Source organism: Melopsittacus undulatus, chromosome 13 (genome assembly GCF_012275295.1).
Source record: "Melopsittacus undulatus isolate bMelUnd1 chromosome 13, bMelUnd1.mat.Z, whole genome shotgun sequence".
NCBI lineage: Eukaryota > Metazoa > Chordata > Aves > Psittaciformes > Psittaculidae > Melopsittacus > Melopsittacus undulatus.
This window is the reverse complement of record NC_047539.1, coordinates 4,744,726-4,765,356: the sequence shown is the minus strand read 5'-3', so window position 1 is coordinate 4,765,356 and position 20,631 is coordinate 4,744,726. Positions and strand designations below refer to the sequence as shown.

The 20,631-nt window shown below is 55.3% G+C and overlaps 1 protein-coding gene across 7 annotated transcripts in view; it reads left to right on the top strand.

Moving 5' to 3' along the window:
* Positions 1 to 3,372: 3,372 nt before the first annotated feature.
* Positions 3,373 to 20,631, top strand: part of GTF2IRD1 (GTF2I repeat domain containing 1) — a 62,876-nt gene continuing 45,617 nt past the window's right edge. For 2 of the 7 annotated variants that reach the window (XM_034068680.1, XM_034068679.1), the window contains exon 1: positions 6,555 to 6,723. In XM_034068680.1, the coding sequence (XP_033924571.1) occupies positions 6,586 to 6,723 (138 nt within the window). In that variant the 5' untranslated portion in view covers positions 6,555 to 6,585. Of the gene's footprint in view, positions 3,531 to 6,552; positions 6,724 to 13,375; positions 13,569 to 18,520; positions 18,591 to 20,631 lie in introns of those variants that run through there. The other 5 variants (XM_034068684.1, XM_034068681.1, XM_034068686.1 and 2 more) reach the window with 5 other exon arrangements.

Here is a 20,631-nt window from a genome sequence, read left to right as displayed (position 1 = left end):
ATCTTACCTGTTGCACTGGAGCAAACTCCTTTTGCAGCGCAGCATTCCAAGGATGGCACAACTGCAGGCAGCTGGCACAGAAAGAGATGTGTTCCATGCAGATAGGCAGTGTAAATAGTCCCTGTAAGCCAGTGCTGTGTCCTGGCAGGGAATGGAGACAGAGGTGAGGGGTTTTGATCTTTCTGCAAATACGTCGGGGACCGATAGATACCAGCCTGGGGTTTGCAGGGGATCCTTTATAGTTTCACTCAATAGCATGTACCTTGCAAGAGAATTAATAGTACCTTGGGCTGCCTCTGTGCATGGCTCTCCCCATAGTAGCTGGTTTGGGGACAGGATGGGTTCTTCCCTGTGAGGGTGCTGAGGCGCTGGCACAGGGTGCCCAGAGAAGCTGTGGCTGCCCCATCCCTGGCAGTGCTCAAGGCCAGGTTGGACACAGGGGCTTGGAGCAGCTGCTCCAGTGGAAGGGGTCCCTGCCTGTGGCAGGGGTTGGAGCTGGAGGAGCTTTAAGGTCCTTTCCAACCCAAACCATTCTGAATACAGCTCCAACCCCATCGATGCACACAAAGTGTTGTTCTTACAAGTGTAAGCAATGGCTCAAAAAGCTCTTTTTTCCCCCCAGCCCTCAGAGCCTCCCACCCAGCACCACAGACCCCAGACTTGCTCCTCTGGCCTTTTCCTTGTGTGGTTTTCGTGTCTCGCAGCCCTGCTCCAGGTGATGCCGGCTCCCTGCATCCAGAGGTGCTGGTTGGAGGGGGGGCTGCATCCAGAGGTGCATCCAGAGGTGCTGGTTGGAGGGGGGGCTGCCAGAAACATCCTGCTTTTTGATCCATAGTTTAAAACCATTTTGCTTTGCCTTGCTTGTTTCAACCAGCGATTTGCTGTGGCAGAGGAGCACAAACCCCCTTCAGGACAGAAGGAACCACCTCATTATTTCAATTACATCCCCCCTGACCTTACTGGAACTTGTTTCCTCCTTCTCGCTGCTAAAGCAGCAGCTTTTCTGTCTCTCCTTCATTTCTATGATCTCCAATTCCACCGGGAGACAGCAGCGATCAGCACATCAGAGCAGGCAGCGGCTCCTGTGATGCCAGCAGTCACTAATTAACAAATTAAAACGAGAAGTCCTCCTGCAGATAGGATTGTTCTCTGCCGATGTTGCCTTTGCTTTTGCCAGCCCTGGGATGAGGAACTTTATTGCTGCAGATAGAGCTGATGAAACCATCCCGTGCTGTTCACTGCTTGCATCTGTTTGTGCCGCTTCTGGGTTTGGCCCCCAAATAAAGTGGTTTGCCCCCACTTTTATCCTGCTCTGTTGGGTTCCTGCACAGGTGTGACAAGAAAGGGTTTAAGCCATTGCACCATCCCCTGCCTGGACCAGGTATCCTTTAGTAGAATCATAGGATAGTGAGGGTTGGAAAGGACTTTAAGATAACCTGGTTCCAGCCCCCAGTAATAAGCATGAGCATCCTCAGAGGATGGGGGCTCAGGGGGGCTGAGTGGACCCAGTTCCACTGGATCATCTGGAGAACATCTTGGGTGCCACCAGATATTCCAGCTCCCCCCTGAAGCCCATAGCCCTGTGTGGAGATGGCACCAAAGCAGAGGCTCCGTTGGGAGCAGTGAGGACTGAGCTCTCTGTTCACACATCGGTGACCAAAGGTGGCACCTGAAGGTCTTCAACCTTATTCTGATCCATGGTCCCCAACAGCGGCCCCAAAGCCTGGCCCCATGGAGGGCAGGTTTGGGGAGCAGGAACAAGCACAAGCCTGACCTGAGCATGTCTGCAGGCAGGACCCAAACCCTCTGCCCACCACAATGGGTACCCAAAGCACAGAGCAGTGGGCACACATGGACCCAGGAGCTGGGTGTTGGGTCAAAGCACACCTTTTCCCCTCTTCTTTCAGGCTTTCCTGGGTCAGGGACCACAGTGTTGGGATAGCAGCGCCCTGCGGAGGTGATGGAGAGCAGTGGGAAGAGCAGGACAGCAAAGCCTGCTCAGAACCCCCCTGTTCTGCTCCAGCAGCTCCCCCTTGTTCAGCTCCTCTGCTCAGGTGACCTAATGCAATCAATGTTAGTGGGTGGGTTTTGGTGGCAGATTATAGGTAATTAGCCAAAAGCTGCCCTCGTTTCCTTCTTCCACTTGAGATCTTCCCTAGAGGGACTAATCTGCCCCACAGAGCCCCATCCCCTTAAGCCCTTCATCTTTCAAGGGGTTTGCCGGGACCCCCATGCAGCCTGCACTACCAGTGCAATGGGTTTGCCAGGCCTGATGACACGGGGAGGGAGGGATGCAGGGGGGATGCCAGGTGTTTGCTTGGGAATTGGCAGGGCCCAAAATCCCCTTTCCCGTTCTTCCAGAAACTGGGAAAAATCAGTGTTTTTTCTGAAAGTGGTTTCTCCTGCCCTGGCCCTGGAGCAGTGATAAATCATCACTTATTTAAACCAAATCCCGGCTGATGGAGCAGCTGCACAATGTGTGCTTCAACAGCAAACCCGTCAGCAGTTCCCAAACTTCGGAGTTGGGTTATTGTTAATGGTTCTTCATTTGTTTCAATCTGACATTCCTTCATTTGCAGCGAGGAACTTGGGGAATAACCATCCCCTCTTCACAGCTCCGCGCTTCCCAATGGCACCACCGGGATGGTGGCAGTGCCAGTGGGGTGGATGGGAGCTGCCAGTGCCTGGCTCTGGTCATGGGGAGCTCCGAATACACCAGGATGGGCTGTGCTGGGACAAGCTGTGCCATGCAGTACCAGGCTATGTCCTGGCTGTGCCATGCCAAGGCCAGGTATGCCAGCCTGCAGTGTACCGAGTGGTGCTGTGCCATGCTAAGCAACGCAGTACCAGGCCATGCCAATCTGAGGCAAGCCAAGCCATCCAAAGCGTGCCATGCCCAACAGGGCTGTGTTGAGCCATGCCACGCCAGGCTGTGCCGTACCAGGCCAAACCGAGCCAAGGACCACAGCACACGGAGCCATAAGTGTGCCAAACCGTGCCAAACCCACCCATGCCAACACCGACAGGTGGCGATAGGTCCCCATTGCACCCCTATGAAGCCAACCGGGCCGCGCACCGGGGCCGTGCCGAGCAGCCGCACACCCCCGGTGCTGGGTACGGACCAGCGCGGCCCCGGCTCGGGGGGAAGGACTCACCCCGCTTCTCGGGCCCCCCCTTGACCCCCCCGTCCGGTTCTCGGGCTGGCTAATCCCGTATGTAAATGGCAGCCAATGGATGGTGCCGTTGAGCGGGGCTGGGATTAGCGGCGGGGCGAATGGGTGGCACTTTTACTGGGATTACAGAACAAAGAGCTGCGCTCCCTCCTCCGGCTCCGCTGGGTTGGTGGGGGGGGGAGTTCGTTTCCCACCCCCACCCCCCCCTCCCGAGCCTTATTCCTTCCCTTTAAGCCCCCAGCGGGCCCCGCCCGGGAGGCGGCTCCATCCCGGCTCCATCCCGGTTGATCCCGGCTCCATCCCAGCTCTATCCCGGCTCCATCCCGGCCCCCTCCGCTCCGCGCAGCCTCGCCCACGGTAAGGAAAAGTTTTGCCCCCCCCCCCTTCCCCTTCCGTATGTGCCCCCCCCCCCCCCCCCCCCCCCGGTACCGGCGGTGGGGAGGGCTGTGGGGTGCGGGGGTTTGGGGGTGCTGCGTGCGATGGGGCTTGGAGGGGCGCAGGGGGCGGGAGGGATGGGGGTGCAGGGGGGGTAGGGTTGGGGGTAATGGGACTGGGGGTGTGGTGGGACTGGGGATGCAGGTGGTGGTAGGGCTGTTGGGGTACAGGGGGGCATTAAGGCTTGGGGGATGCTGGGGTGCAATAGGGCTGGGGGGGATATAGGGGGGCATTAGGGTTTGAAGGTTGCTGAGGAGTGATAGGAGTGGGGGGCAACAGAGCTGGAGGGGGTGCTGGGAGGCAGTAGAGCTGGGGGTGATGCTGGGCTCCTTAGGGCCGAGGGGATGCTGAAGGGCAATAGGGCTGGGGGGGAGGATGGGTTTATTAGGGCTGAAGGGGTACAGGGGGGGCATTAGGGCTGGGGGTTAGGGGATGCTGAAGGGCAATAGAGCTAGGGGGGATGCTAAGGAGCAATAGGGCTTGCGGGAATGCTGGGTTCATTGAGGCTGGGGGAGATGCTTGGTTTATTAGGGCTGGGGAGCTGAAGGTGGTAGTTAGGGCTTGAGGGATGCTGAAGGGTGATAGGACTTGGGGGCAATAGAGCTGGGGATGATGGTGGGGGGCAATAGGGCTGGAAGGATGCTGGACTCATTAGGGCTGGGGGTTGCAGGAGGGGATGTAAAGGCTTGAGGATTGGTGAAGAGTGGTAGGGCTGGGGGATGCAGGGGGCAACAGAGCTGGTAGGGATGCTGGGCTCATTCGGGCTGTGGTGATGTGGGGTGCAATAGGGATACTGGGGCAGGGTAGTGCTGGTGGTTCAGGGGGGCATTGGGGCTGAGGATGCTGCAGGGCAGTAGGACTGTCAGGGATGCTGGGGGATATTAGGGCTGGGAGGGATGTTGTGGAGCTGTAGGGCTTGGAGGAGATGCTGGGGATATTGGGGGTGTTGAGCTCTTTGGGACTGAGGTTGGATTATAGCTGCTGGGGAGGAATCCAGGGGGTGATGATGGGGCTTGGGGTTGGTGGGGTCCATCAGGACTCTGGGGGGGGAATGCCAGGAGGCAATAAGGCTGGGGGGGGCTATGAAGGTTTGGGGGCAATAGCACTGCAGGCGAGCCTGGGGTGGTGCAGGGGGTGCAGGAGCAGTAGGGCCGGGGTGCCCCTTGGTGCCCATCCCCGCAGTGGTGTCCCCTATCCCAAAGGCAGCTCCAGGGCCGGCCCCGGCCCTGGCTGTGTGTGGTGGTGCCAGGCAGGATGGGGACCGGAGGGCTCTGCTGGGGCTCAGCCGCTCTCCGGCACCGGGAGAGGCAGGGCTGGAAATAGCAACGGGGGTTGAGCTGACGAAGCGCTCGGGGCTCCGGCTCTGCGGCCGTGGTGTGGAGGGGCCGGCGCCGTGTGCGGCTCAAGCACAGGCTCCTTGGTGCGTGGGGATGGCCATGGTGGGGACACAGTTGCTGCCCAGTGAGCTGGTGCCCTTGTCCTGCCAGTGCACGGGGCCGGATGTGGGTTTATCTGGGATAAACTGAATGGGAGCGATCCTGTTGATGATCTTGCGCCGGAGCAAACCTCGGTCCTGGCAATGCTGTGGGTCCTGGGTGTTCATGGTGGGCACCAGGTATGCCTGGGTGAGCTTCGGGAGGCATTGGTGCTGCCGAGCATCACTGCAGAGCTATGGTGTCATGGGCACTTCGGGGTTGCTGCTCAGCTTCCTGGCACGTACGTTCCCTACTGGCATCCTAGTTCTGGACACTGGCAGTGCCTGTGGACATCAGCACGGAGCCTCATGTGACAGGAGCCCCAGCTTTGGGGTGTCTGCTCCCCACTGGAGTGGGAAGTGCTGCAGTGGGGGCATAGTCCTGGGGACACGAGCACCTCTGATTCTGCAGGTCCCAGGTCTCTGGTCCCCATCGGTACTCCCAGACCCGCTCTGTGTGCGTTGCCCTCTGAGCCCAAGGAGTTTCCTGCTCCTGTGGGAACTGAAGCTTTGTGATGGTGCCAGACCTGACCCCGCTGTGGCTGAGGGGCTGCAGTGCCAATGGCTCCTCCGCTGTGGGTCCCTGCCACCATCAGGGTGATACTGAGCAGCCGGTCAGGTATCGGGGTCACGTCTGAGCCACTGCAGCAATGCATGGCTGTGGTCACCCATGGGCCCCCACTCTTCTCTTTGCCCCACAGAGCTGGGGTCCCTGTGCTTGCTGGGGACAGGGCACCTGCTTTGGGGCTGGGCTGCTGCTCTTCCCATGCACTGCTGCTGTCCGAGCTGGTGCTGCCTCTCAAGGGCATGGTTTGGGAATGTGAAACTGCTGGATGTGGGCAGCGGAGGGGGTCAGGCTCCTATGGGGTGGTTGCAGGGGGTGATGAAGGGGATACGTGCTGGTGGCAGCACCACCTCCTTCTGCTCGTCCTCCTGGAGGGCTTTCATGTGTCAGTGCAGGACGGGTCACTGTTCCTTTGGGTTTGCTAATGAGAAGCTGGGAGAGGAGAGAAGGAAGCTCCTCAGGGGTGTATTTAACAACCTGCCCTACCGGCCCAGGCAGCAGATGCGGTGCCCTCCACACAGTCAGTGGGACCCTGTGTGGGGCAGGAGGTGACAACAAGGGTGGACTCTGCAGCCAGCACAGCGGGGACAGGTCTGTCTGTGCCACATGGAACCGTGACCTGAGCGATGCTCAGCTTCAGGGAAGGAGGAAAGAACAACAAAACCCCAAATCCCAGGCCAAAACAGCGACCTCTTGCTGCTGGAGCCAATGGGGGATTCCCATCTGCTGCTCCCGCAGGAAATAGCTCAGATTTTTGTCGGCAATTATCAATGCCCCGTACTTCCTTTGGGAATTCTGGCGGCTGCACCCTGGCAGCCAGGCTGGAGGAATGCGGAGGGACTCCAGTCATGGCCAGGCTTGTCCCCAGCTGCTTGCCTGCCATGGGGCTGACCCCTGGTGTGGTTGCAGGGCTCGTTCCCAGCCCTGCCTGATGGGTGATGGATATGGTTGGTCCTTGTGCCGCCAGGATTCATCTGCAGATGCCTGATGCGGGTGGATGTGGTGGTAGCTCCTCATGGAAGAAGAGGCAGGATGGGGACTGCAGCTCCCAGTGTGGCTGGGCTTGGGCGATGTTGGTGGGTAACAGTGTGGGGAAGGGGATGAGTGAGCGGCTGTGGTGGTGCCTGTGCTCTGCTCTTGGTCTCTGGGCACATTTTACCTGTGTTGCACCTGGTTGGCAACGAGAAACCTCCTCTGGGGCTTTGTGGGGAGCAGATGGGTTTGCCACCACCTTCCTCTTGAGGACAAAGAGGAGAGGAACGTACTTACTGGGAGCCCCTTCTAAGGATGGAGATATCCATCCAGGAGCTAAAACTGTGTTTATTGATTCATTTATTGGGTACAGCCCAGCTGGAAGCTGTAGGGAAGGGACTCTGGTGTCTGTCAGGATGCTGTGCCCAAGCGGTAGGGCTGGGGGCAGAGAGCAGCAGTGGAGGTTCATTGGGGACATGGTGGGGCTCTGCAGACTGGAGCACATTGCTCTGCCCCTTCACAGGGCCTGTTGGATTTACATCGCCTTTGGAAGGAGGTCAGGAGCCCTTTGCCTGCTCAGAGGCTGTGGGAGGCTCTGAGCTGTGTGGTGCCTGGGGTCTGGGTGGGCTTTATGGGTTGGGAGCTTGGGTTTTTCTCAATTGCCATCTCAATGCACAGTGCAGCCCCGTCGGTTGAATGTGCTTTGAGCCCAAGTGAGTCTGGGTGGGTGCTGAGCCCCACTGTGTGGTGACCCTGTGGTGCTGGAGCTGGGATGGGGGCTGCTGCAGAGAGATCACAGCATCGCAGACTGGTTTGGGTTGGAAGGGCCCTTAAAGCTCATCCTTCCACTAGACCAGGTTGTTCCAAGCCCTGGCAGTGTTCAAGGCCAGGCTGGACAGAGCCTAGGGTGACCTGGTCAATTGCAAGGTGTCCCTGCCCATGGCAGGGGGTTGGAACTGAACGATCTCAAGGTACAACCCAAACGAGTCTGTGGTTCTGATTCTAATCCCTTGAAGCAGCTGGGACATTGCTTTTGTGGGAATACCCCCATGCCCCATCCTGGTCTGGGAGCTGCTGTCAAATGCCACCTTACAAACACTTTGGTGGTGATTTCCAAGGCTCTTCCCTACAGTTTCAGGCAGGCTTTGCCATGGGGAGGATGCTGTGAAGCACTTGGTGCAGAATCCCCTCCTCAAGCAGGCTGTGCCGATGTGGGGTTTACATTCCTGCATGTAAACTGCTTCTGTTTGAGTTCTCTGGCTTCTCATTGCCTTGTCTCTGCTCCATGTGGGTCCGGCTGGTTTAGGAAGAGAATTAACCTCAGTGGGATGAGCAGGGAACCAGTGAGGATCATTACTCTGCTGCTGCATCTGTCTGCATGGATGTCACCCCTCTCAGAGCCGATCTCCACCTCTTGTGTGAGGGATGAGGTTAGGGTTAGGGTTAGGGTGTCTGTCTTCATCTTCAGTGGCACACAGAGCTCCTGAGCCCTGTGGGTAGAGTACAACTGGGGAGCTTGGAGCGTGCTTTGGAGCATATGTCCCTCTGGAGATGTCCATGAGGAAAACATGGGCAGGATGTTCTGGAACCTTTGTTATTTTTTGGAGCATTTCTTGCTGATTTGGTGATGTGTGATTGTTGCTGCAGGGGGTTTGTGCCCTGCTTAGCTGGGATGTTCCCAGAGGAGAAACCTCCCTCTGTAGTGGGTGGATGAAAGTGTTCAAGGTCAGGTTGGACACAGAGGCTTGGAGCAGCTGCTCTAATGGAAGGTGTCCCTGCCCGTGATTGGGGTTGGAACTGGATGAGCTTTGAGGTCCCTTCTAACACAAACCATTGTATGATATGCACACTCCAGAAACCCGCGGTGCCCAGGCCCTGATGAGCAGCAGCTTTATGGGGTTTGAAGAGGGCTGAAAAATCCTGTTACATGAGAAGAGGCATTTGGCGGAGAGGTTGGGGCTAAGCCCTATCCCTGGCTGAGGCAGGGGTGGATGTGTGGGATCCCGGACACCGGTTGTGCTGGTGGTGAGGCCATTGAGGAGCGCTTGGCTTCCTTCTCCCTCACTAAAACCAGGAGGGGAGGAACGCTCAGAGCTTTCCCTTTGGTAACTGCTGGGTGGAAGAGCACAGAGGTCAGTGTGGCTTAGGGAAACTGGTGAGTGGAGAGGGAGTCCTCCAGAGCAAGATAATGCTGAGGAGATGAAACCATCACAGTGGGTGAAGATCTCCTTGGTTTCATGCAGTTGCTGTGCGAGAAGATGCTTCACCCATCCTTAAAAGATGGTGTGCAGGGATGGATCCATTTCCATGTCCAGCTTTCAGCAGAGCTCACATCTTTACCTCCACCTGCTTCTGCATGGACATGTCTCCTGCCTGAGAAACCAGACGCTCCTTAATGCTTGCATGAGGTGACCTTGCCCTGGGACACTGGCCACCGGGTTGCTCATCTGGAATTCCAGCCTCGTGGCATCAAAGGTTGGCCCTGGGGCAGTAGGGACGGCTCCAGCTGTCACTCTGAGGACAGAGGTGGCTGCCTGGAGGTGGGCAGAGCCCTCCTGTGCCAACAGGCACAGATGAAAGGGTCAGACTCAGCCCTGCTTCTAATTAGCAGCAATCCTTGTGCCTCAAACTAAGCCCGGCCGCTCTGTAAGGGCTGGGTGCCAGGGAGCACGTGCCGCACGTCGCATCCGTGACTGCACCGGGGCAGGCTGGTGAGGCAGGTGCTGCCAATGGGAAGAGCTGAAAGGTTTAGGATGAGGCTTGAGATGAGCACCAGGGGTGCTGGTCCCTGCCCTGCTCAGGGTAGAGACACCAGAGGGCAGAGGGACATGTATGGCAAGGGTTTTCCCTGGATCGATGCTGCTGCTTGGAGCGTCCCAAAACAGACCTTAAAGGGTGGTTTGCATTGAAGGCTGGACCAGTGCTGGGCTCTGTGGAATGGGTATTTTGGTGTTATCTCCTCTAGTACTGGTGTGATGGGGCTATGACTCCTGCAGTTGGGCTTTGGGACCCACTTCAGGCTCCTGTCAAAGTCACGCTCTTCCCCATCGGGTCAGTTTTCTGCTCGTATCATTGCAGGTTAAGAGACAGGGATGGGAGAACCTGTAGGAAAGGCAGGGTTACATCTCTCTAATTAGTAGGGGCCTGATTGTCATTTCTACACAGCGCTCTGGTAGTGATTAAATATGTGGGAATGATCTTTAGTATTTGTATTGCATTAGTATTTAGAAGGCTGGGACCCCATTTGCTGTGCATGCAGTGAATGACAGGCCTTGTCTGGAGGAATGCTGTCTCTGTCCTGCATGGGTAGATTGGGGTTTGAGCCCTGTGCACCTCTGGCATCACTCAGATAGTTACTACAGCTCTGCTCCCTGTCACTTAGAAGGATTTGAAGCATTGATTTGTACATCTTTGTTGCAGATGAGTCACATTTGGTTTAGTATAGGGGGAAAAAATCAGTGTATTAAAGCGACCTCAGAAATTGTGGTTTATAGATTGATTTAAAATATATATATATGTATATGGCACCTGGTTGTCAAAGCCCAGGAGTTGCCACCTTTAGATCTTCTCCCTTTCTTGTTGGAGGGCTACAATAAAGCAATCTCATTAGGTAAATGTGATGATGTTACGATCCACCATCTGCTGAAGTGCTTCTGGGTGGTGCTGGGGGAGCATGGGGAGCTGCTGCAGCGCTTCCCACTGATCCTTCTCACCAGTATCCACCCCGGGTCCTGCATGTCCTGGGAGGAACACGGCTGGTTGGTCTGGATGGAGAAAGGGCTCTTCCTTATGGTTTCCTCCCTTTTAACCAGCCGGTTTCCTCCCTTTTTAACAGGGATGAGCTGTTGAACCCTTCCAGGACTTATTCCCATGGGAATCCAGTAGGGCTGTTGGGATGGTAGTAGGGTCATTGGCAAGTCACCCAACAAATGTGTCACCATGTTGCTGAGCCATGGAAACCCTGATGTGTGTGGATGCTCTGGTCTGTAAGGACACCCCAAGATGCCCACAGGTCCCTGTGTCCCACAGCATCATCCTTGCTCTCACCCAAGCAGTGGGATGACCCTGTCCCAGTGTCAGCAGGGACCCCCCCCACATCCCCGTGGGTGCTGGAAGCCCTTTTGCAATCACTGGCAGGAATGTTCGCGCTTGGTCAGCAAAATATGTGAGGAACTCTGCTTGTTTAAAGTGCCTTTGGGGTTTGGGGCCTTAAATAAACATCCTGGTTGGGGTTTGGGTTGGAGGTTTTCATCCTGGGAAAAGCAGGCAGGGAGCAGGGAGCTGTGCTGGTGCCCCAGGTCTGCGTGCGCCTTCTGACAAGGTTATAAATTAGCTTCATTAGAGGAGTATCACTGAAAATTAATTGTTCTGCACCCTTTAGGGGCATCACCAGGCTGTAATTTCATCTCATCCTTCTGGGGGAAATACCTCGAACCCCCTGATGTGAGATTACAGCCATTTACCCTGGGAGCTTGGTATTTGTGTCCCCCCAAGAATGCAGACACCCAGGTGAAGCTCTGCTGGGAGCTGATTGCAGGGGGTTAGTTGGGGTTTGCTGCAGGTTTCCAGCACATGCTGTCCTCTCTGCTGCTGCTGCCCAATAGCATCCTTGGGAGATGCCCAGCTGAGGAAAGGAGCATCCTGGATGCTGGAAACCCAATCAAGCACAGCTCAAACAGAGCAGCCCCTGTGCTGTTAATACTGATCTGCGGTGAGAGTGGGCAGCAGCAACCTTTAACATTAAACATTTATTAGAGCTGTTAGAGTTAGTGTCAGCGTGTATTTATTTATCTTATTGTAAAAGAGAGGGGAGAAGAAAAGACATATGAGAGAGGTGAGCATGACCTGAGAGAGCAGTGACCCGGTGCGGTGCAACCACAGCCCTCCCTGTGCTAGCTCCCATAGCAAAGACCTAGCTCCAGGATGGATGCAGCATCCGTGCCCTTCCCACTGCTCCTTGCTGCATCCCTGCAGGGAAGAGCAGGCAGCAGTGGCACATCCCAGCATCCTGGGCCCCTCAAATACTTATGGTTCAGGTGGGTTATTCCCTTACAGGGAGTGGGAAGGAATGAAATCAGCCCCACATCTCTCCCGTGTTGCCTTCCCATAGCCGCCCGCTGGCTTTCCCCAAGCTGCCCCTTGGAGGATTATGAGCTCTCTTGAAAACCTCTTTGTTTCCCCGTGTTTGCTGTTGTAATTTATGTGCGATGCTGCCGTGTGTTGAAAAACAAGGTCTTTATCTCCGTGGGAATTACACCTGCAGAAATCCAGCCCTGTCGCTGCCTGTGCCTGAGGTTCTCCATGATAAAAGCCGGCTCCGGTGCCGCCACAGAGATGCAAAAGTTTCCTCTACTTGAGCTATGGTGAGGGTGATGCTTTCCCCCCCTCCACATCTCTAGTGCACAAACACCATCACTTGAAGTCCTCTTTGAAACCAGGCTGCTTGGGTTGTGCCTTCATTCCTGATTTATGTCTGTCTCCCCTAGCAGCACAGGTGTTGTTGGATATTTCTTTTGGCTTCTACTTGATTTGTTTTACATTTTCTGCATGTAAGATGCATATTTCCACACTCGCTGACCTTCTGGCACACCGTGGACCTGGTGTGGTGATGCTGATGGATGGAGCAGAGAGTGGGTGTCCCATGGTTGCCTGTGGGTGCTCCTGGAAAGGGCTCTTTTAACAGCTGGGCTCGTGCCGGATTGCCATCATTGCACTAGAGCATGGGGGCATCCTTTATGATTGTGAACCTGATAATTAAAGATAACATGGAGTTCTCTCTGCTGAGGATGCTCTGGGATGCTGGCTTTCCCATATTACAGGGTTCTCATCCATACCCAGACCAGGAGGTGGGCTTTGCCATGGCATGTACCCGGTTCCCCCTGGTTACTCTCTCCTGGTGGCTCCAACCCCCCCAAAGCACAATGGCAGCAGCTGGGTTACATGCTGGCATTGCCTGGGTGAGGGCCAGGATGTGGTGCTGGGGTCCCCCTCTTCTTCTGCCTCCCCATAACTCTTTGCTTTTGACCAGGTCAGGCTTAGGAGGTGCCAGGCTGAGTCTGCACCTCTCTGTTTCCCTGCCTAGAAACCACCAGTGATGCCTATGGAAAACCTTACAGCAAATGCTGTTGTTCTTAAGCCCCTGTGCTGAGGGGTTTTATGTCCTTTCTCTCCCCTCCTTCGCTAACCTGCTTTTCACCAGCGATGCTACAAAAGGCATTTAAACCCAGAACCTTCCTTCTCAGTATTGATTTTGCTTTCTGCTGGAGTCTCTCTTTAGTGCCCTTGGTAGTTTGAGTAGCTGGAAGGATGCTGGGGAGAGCCAGGCTACCTCTTTGGGGTCCTTCATGTCCCCAGCAGCAAAGTGGTGAACAGAGCAGCTGGGGGAGACATCCATAGGGATGGAGCAGTACCTCTCCTTTGAGGTCATGGTCTCGGGCTGTGAGGAGGGCTCCTTAAGGACACCAGAGAGATGCAAGCTCACACTCAGCACCCAGGGAAAGCCTCCTTTACCATGGCTGGGGCAGTTTCTCCTCCCGGTCCCAGATCACCAGCCTCAGGCAGATGTTCAGGCACTTCCTCCCATCTTGGGGAAAACCAGCATTTTGCTCTTAATGAGGTTTTTGGGCGCCATCCAGGTCAGCAGCCTCGCAGAGGACAAGGCAGGGTGGCTGGAATAAACCTGCCTATTTAAATATTTACCTGCCCACTATAAAGTAGCTCTGTGTTTACTCACTCCGTGGCTGCGTGCGGCATGAAGAGCCATACCCAGAGCTCACCAGCTCTCCTGGCCTCAGCACCCTTGCTTGCCACCCAGTTAGGGAACTGATTAAGAGATTAACTCACAGTCTCAGGCTCCAGTGGGTCCCGATGGGAATGCTTTGATCACCGCAGAGCAGGGACAGATGTGGGGTGAGCTCGCTGCTTCCCATCCTTCTGGCTGAAGCAAGAGGTAATGAGGGGGCTTTTGGTGTTGGGGTGATTTGGGGTTTGAGTTTTGTGGTGTCTGAGTGTCTTGGCAGTGTTTGGGGTATGGGTCTGCTTGGTGGTATCCTGAATTGGGGTGATGGAGATCCTGAGCTGGTCCCCAGCAGTGCAGCCCCTCATTTCCCATTTCTTGGATGACCCCATTGGGGGGTTCTGTTTTTCAACTCAATGATCCCATGTGCAAAAGGTAAGCTGTGAGCCCGAAAGATAAGCTGTGTGCTCATTGCCTTCCCTGTGACAAAGTGCTCTCCCTTTGCTCAGCCCCCAAAAGCTCTTGTTGTGATACCCCTGGTATCACCTGTCCTAGAAGCATCGCTGTCCTGGTGACATCAAGCCATCTTGCACACCCAAACCAGAGCATATTCTGGTATTTATGGGTGCTGAGCCAGGCTTTCCCCAGTGGCAAGGGACTGGGGTGCCTTACAGCCACCTTGGCTACCCAAGAGGCAGCAACTCCTGGATGTTGGGTGCTTATTTCCCTGCCCTCATACCCAAAGCAGGCTCTGAATTTGGGACACTGCTTCTCTTGGTGCTTCATTGGGCACCAGCGCTGCCGATTAAGGGAAATGTGCCACGAGGCAGGTTTGCTTTGCAGGATTAAAAGCAAATAAATATTTATGTGCTATGCAAAGCAGGCCTGATAAGATATGCGTATCATTGGGAATTTGAAGCAGTTTCGGTTTGGGCCTGAGATGAAGGGGTGTGCGTGTCGGAGCGTTATGCAGGTTTAAAGGGATGGTGTTTCTAGTGCTGCACAGAAATAGAGAGGGGAAAAACAAGGGTTTTTTTTGCTTCTCGGGCTGCTCTGGTTTTGGGTTTCACCATCTCCCTGCATCCCTGTGTATTTAACTGCAGAGATGGAGAAGAGCCAGGGAGAGAGGGCAGCGCAGGCAGCATTTCCTATGCAAATATAATGCTGGCCCTGTTCCTAATATTCGCTGTGTTTACACGTAAATGCAAACAACTGTTGACTTAGTTTCAATAGATAATGTGTTTCATAACACAATGGAAATGAGAATTAAGCTGGAATTTAGCAGGGGGAAACATGTGTTTCTGTGAGACCTTGGGCTCCCCTGGCCCCATTCTGTGCCGTGCTGCGGCCACGGCAGTGCTGGCACCGTGGGGACTCAGGGCTCGGTGTCCTTACTGGTGCTGGGGACACCTCTGCTGCCTGGTTTCCTTTGCTAAACCACCCTGAGATGGGGTGGGTGAGACCAGAGTCAGGGCTGGTTGGCTGCAGGATGGGTGGGTTGAACTGGTCCACCAGCAGGAGTGCAGAGGGACCAGTGTCCCTCTAAGGTTATAGGGACTGGGGCTGATCCTGGGCCAGTTTTCCCATGGAATGAAGGGGCTCGTGTGCTTCAAGGGGGTCAGGGCATCAGGGGAAGGGAAATGCTGGCCCAGGCCATTGTGTCAGAGCCTGAGTGCTGTCATTTCCCTGGAGGGAAGAGGCGGCAGCAGCCAGGTCACCTTGTTCTGGAGTGACTATGAGTGGAAGCATGTGGGAGAAGACCTGGCTGTGCTTTAGGGCCGGATCCTGCCAGCCCAGGGCAGTCCTCGCAGGGCTCCTCGAGGCCAGCCTGACCCCTTTGAGTCACATCTCAGAGCCAGCTATCAGAGCTGCTCCCACCACCTCCACCCATGCCGGCTGCCTTCCCCACTCCACCGCATCCCAAATGCTGCTGGGGCCTGAGGCTGCACCCAGCACCGCCAGGGACCCCATTGGGATGCTGCATTGCCCTTCCCAGGGGAAGGCACCGATGCACATGGGCAGCTCCCTGCAGCCCAGAGGAGCAGAGGCATCCCTGGGGAATCAGCACTTTGGGACCTGTGGGTGTGTAATGACTGTCTCTGGGTGTGGGCTTGTCCCCATCCGTCTGTCTGTCCTTTGCCTCCTGGCTGTTGGCCACCCAGTGCAGGGCTCGTGGTGCTCAGGGCACAGCACTGGAAAGGACCAAGCCTGTGTGAATGCAGAGAAGGGGAAATTGTGTGATGAGCACCCAAGCTCTATTAGACACTGGTGAATCTCCCCATGAGGGCTGTAGGGATGGTCACACTGGTGGGGACAGCTTGGCTGGAGGTGCATGGCTCTACCATGGGCTGGGGACCCCCATCAGCTGCAGAGCTGCTGATCATGGGCTGCAGGAGCAGCACAGCAGGACCCAGCATTGCAGCCCCATGGTGATGCCATGGCCCAGGGATGCCAGAGCCATCCTTGGCTGGACGTGGTGGCTCCAGGGAGGGTGATGCCTCTGCCTGGCTGGGTGGGGGCCCCACGGCACCCGGGGCTGTTTGTGTCTGGCAGCCACAGCGATGCCGAGCCCTGATAGCACCGAGGTAATGGTGGGGTTTGCATGAGGAACAGCAGGTTTGGGGGATGATGCTGCGGCCGGAGGCTGCACGGGAAGGAAATGGGGATCCCAGGAGCTTCTGTCCTCCCCAGCAGCATTGCCTGGCTCCCTGGATGGGTCACAGCAGGGTGGGTGCATGCTCGGCTGTACCGATGACTCCTCCATTGCTGGTGGCGAGTCACCTGTGCATGTGGGATGCCCAATTCCAGGCATTGAGGTTGCATGTGACAAGGTGCAGCCGGCACTGGCTCTTGGCACACATGCTTCCCACTATGGGGCTGGAGCAGAGGGCAAGCACCAGCAATCCAGGACATGCTCTTGCTTGTCCAACTCATCCCATAAAGTAAGGGAGAAGGGTGCAGGCAGGAGGGGTTGTTCAGGGCACAGAATGCTCCTGTCTCCGAGCCTCCTTTCATCCTCATAGAAAGCTATTCTACTTTTGTATTGAGCGAGTTTGTGTGGCAGGGAGCCAGGCCTGGGATTAGCAAATAGCCCATCCTGTAACACAGGGAATAGTTGATACTGAGACACCAGTAGCCAGAGAGAAATATTAGAGATGAAATTAAACTGTAATGAGATTAGGTGGTGGCTCTATCAGAGACCTCCTTACGCAGAGGTAATTACCTGGCAGAGCAGAAAGTGGGTGATGAACAGTGGTGGCTGTGGGCTGGGGTCAGTGGGGGGGGAACATGGATGGAGCCACCATAGCCCATCCTGTTTGCTGGGGAGGTTGGTGCCACCAACAGAAGCTTTGCAACAAAAGCACTGGGGTTGAGTGTGGAGGAGCAAGACGAGGTGCTCACCAGCATCTGCTCCAGGGTGGATCATCCTCTGCTGAACCCCCATTGCCCCCAGCCGGGGTGCTGTGTCTTCGTGTGTTTGCAGTTTGGGGATTTTTTTCTCGATAATTCAGAAATAAGAATGATTATTATGAAAAATAGATTATTGTTGATGTTATTGTTGTTATTATTGTTGTTATTGTTATCTAGAGCAGTGCCCAGTTAGACAGACATGGTGGGATGCCAGCTGGGGTGACAGCCAGGAGGGGGCATGGAGAAAGTAACCCTCACACTGGAATATGGGGCCAGGGCTGCAGCACCTGCAGGCATTGTGCACCTGGGATTTCTCCATAATTTGGGGGGGAAGAAGGAAAAAAAGAAGGGAAGCAGCATGTGCCTGTATGATGTAAAATCCAAGTCGGGCTCTCGGTGACTGGGTGGAAAACAACAGGCTTTTTATGTTGGCTCTTGGGGTAGGAGGAGAGCAGGCTAGAATAAAGATTTACAGTGTTTGGGAGATTAAAGGCCCTTGGTACATTGTTCAAATACCACGAGATTAGTTTCCAAGGAGACGGATACCAGTTGCCATAGGCACCGGGGGGCCAGGAATTAGGATTGCGATTTTTTATCCTGATCACGCAACCAGGAGCTGAACGCTGCTAAAACTCGGGCTTTAAATAACCCCAGCGTTAGCTACGCGCCACTGAACCCGAGGCTGGAAACCGAATCTCCTTCCTTTCCCCACCCAGCACCCTTTCGGGTGTGCAGAGTTGGACCTGGGTGTCGATAGAGGGGACACAGGGCTGGGGATCGAGGTCAGTGCAACCCCAAGACCTGCCTTGCAGCTCATCCTGTAGCTCATTTCATCTTGTTTTTCCTCCAGGCAAGGGATTGCCGGCATCTTCTTGCACTCAGCAGCAGTCACAGCAGTGCAGGGGCAGGGGATGTACCGAGGGACAGAATTAGTTGCCTGCTAATTTTGGCTTCTCCTGGCTGCCCGCTTCTGAGAAGTGCAACCGGAGCCCTGGCGCATGGGATGCCGGATCTGTGCCCTCCCTGCCAGCCTCTCCTTCTAGGAACTGCAAAGCACTGGGTTCTGTCCATGCTGTGCAGGATGGGGTGCTGAGCACCCCACTGCTGGCTGGGGTTTGGGGCTGGGCATCCTGCTGGGGATGGCACCCAGCACCCCATGGCTGGGTGTGACTTTGCTCACCTCCATCCTCACTGCCCCCAACCATGCAGTGCTGCTGGGGGCAGGATGTGGCTCATTGGCATCCTCTCCCCATGCACAGTGCTCTCAGCATCCTCCCCTGCACTGGTGGGAACACCCTGATCAACACTTACCTTTTTCTTTTCGCCCCCTTTTCTGTAATGTCTCTAATGAATGAGGAGGCAGTTGCTGGAAGCAGGAGCTTCTGCGCCTGCCTGCTGCGAGCCTGCAGCCTGCAAACTTGTCTGGAGCTGAGCACTGCATGAGCTGTGATCCCCCCCAGCAGCCACCGTGACATGAAAGTGGTTATCCTGGGGGGGATGCAGCTTCCGAAGGGCGCTTGATCCTGCTCCGTCTCTCTGCACTAGACAGAAACCTACTATAATTGTACTATATCCTATTTGTGTGCGTTTAGGCCAGGCTTAACATCGAGGCGGCAGCAGAATGCAATGCGCTGATTGAGGGGGGAAAGAGAAGGTCCTGCGGTGGACACGTCCCCCCACAGGAGCCTCTGGTTTGCTCTTTGCTTCTTTTATAAGTGGGACTAAACCACGGCAGGCGCCGGATTATCCAGGAATGTGGAGCTGAGGCGGCGATGCCGATGGATGTTGTGGTGCAGGCGTGTACGTGAGGAGCTTTTCCAGCAGGTGCCCTGGGTTCTGTTGGTACAACAGGGGAGGAGGGGTCTGGTGGTGGGAGCTGGTGCTGCCTGGGACTGCCCAGCTGGAAGGAGTGGGGGGGGAATGCAGGGTGTTGGGGACTGGCACAGTGGGGATGTGGGCATGAGAGGTTGGGTGGCTTGGACCATGCTGGAGGCTGTTTGCCCCCTGGCTCTGTTGCTTTCAGACTTCTGCAAAAAGGCATCAGCTTAAAAAGTAGCAGAAACCAAAAAATACTGAATTTGTGGATGTGGGGAGAGATGTGGCAGTGGTTGCAGGGCAGCATTTGGAGCAGGTTATGGGGCCGGGGGTATATCAGCACCCAGTTTTGGAGGATGCAGATGTGTCCTCATCAGATGCTTTTTTGCAGCAGGTGCATCAGTCCCCCAAAACCCAGAGCCCCACACCTGCCCTGGGAAGGTTGTGCTGTGGGGGCACCCATGCGTGGGGCGGGGATTAGGGATTTGGGGGCTGTGTTTAGACATTTGGAGGTATTTCTGGGCATTTTATGCGTGCCCTGGACCACAGTGATTTGCTCTACCACTGGCATCAGTGCCAACCATGCAGGTCACTGCTAGTGAAGCCTCTGCACAAGTTGTGTGGCTGCAGCCCATGCCAGCTTGGCTGGGGATGATGCAGGCACAGGGTCCAGAGGCTGATGCTGGAGTAGGCATAAGGAGTTTAGCCAAGCAACACGGGCAGGTTAAAGCCATCCTGCTGGGAGCAAGTTGCCTGCATGGAGCAGGGATCTCCAGCACAGTGGCCAAAGCACAAACACCGGTTATTTGGCAGGCTGTGCTGGGTGCTCTGAAGCCTGAGATGGCTTCAGTTGCATCCTCTGGCTCTGCTGATACAGGTGTTTGCTTAAGTGATTAGAAGAAAACCACAAGTTGAAACTCAAGCCTGGTCCCTATGCCTGGCTTTCACCCCACTGTGGTTTATGTGGTTTCCAGGGCTTTTTGTTCAAGCGGCTCCAGCTCACTGGGCACCTCGCTACTAAAAGCTCCGTGCTGCAAAAGGGACCTCAGAAGTCCTCGAGATGGAAAGGGACAGATAAATACCTTCCAAGTCTCCATAGGTGAGAGAACCCTTAGGGTGGGTCCTGCCCCAAAGCGATGTCCCCAGTGGGGACACAGGGAATGGGGCCCTCACTTGGAAGGCGGATGCTATCCCGGCTCTAGCGAGGGACTTACTTTGTCCCTCTGCCTCCTATCAAGACAACTCCTGATGGATGTTTAATGATAAACAGGGCTAATTTCTTCGATGCCTTCCAGGGCTGGTGTAATTGTTAAAAATCCCCTTTAAAGGTGCCCTGCTGGAGTAAAGGTGATTGCAGATGAAATCACTGCTGTCTCGTCATTACGTGCAGGTCATCATTCTGTTCACATGCTGGGGGTGCCTTCCCAGTGGTCCTGGGAACACGCAGATGAATGTGGAACCCAACATCCTGTGGCTCATTGAGCATTTTGGGGGGGCAAGAAGCCCAAATACCAAACTTCAGGGGTTTTCCCACATCCAGCAGTGCTTTCCCCTGCTCTAATGTATTCCCAGGCTGTGCCCCCTCTTCCCAAGAGGACAAATGGTCCATAATCCATCTCAAATGTACCTTTAGTATAATATATATAACCTATACTCTGTGCATATTGATATGTATATACATACATTACTATTTTGCTGGAACTGGGGCTGGCTCACTTGGGCTTCACCAGCACTACTGAAGTAACAGGCAGAGTTTTCCTGGAAAAATGAATGGGAGGATAATTTCCAGCTGCTCCTGTGTGGAGCTGCAGCACCAGCACTGTGGTCGGGTGTTTCTTCTTCTTTCTCTTCTTTTTTGCTTCCCAGTGTGCTGAACAGTCAAAGCTCTCATTGACTTAAATACCTGCTCAGCTCCCTAAGCTGGGAGCCAGCCCACGTGGTTGGAAGCTTTATAGACATCCCAACAGGGATGCTGTGATGTCCATAGCGCAAGAAGGCAGCAGTGGTAGCGTCTGTTTGGGTTTCTCTGTGCTGCTCCCCTGCTTTTGGC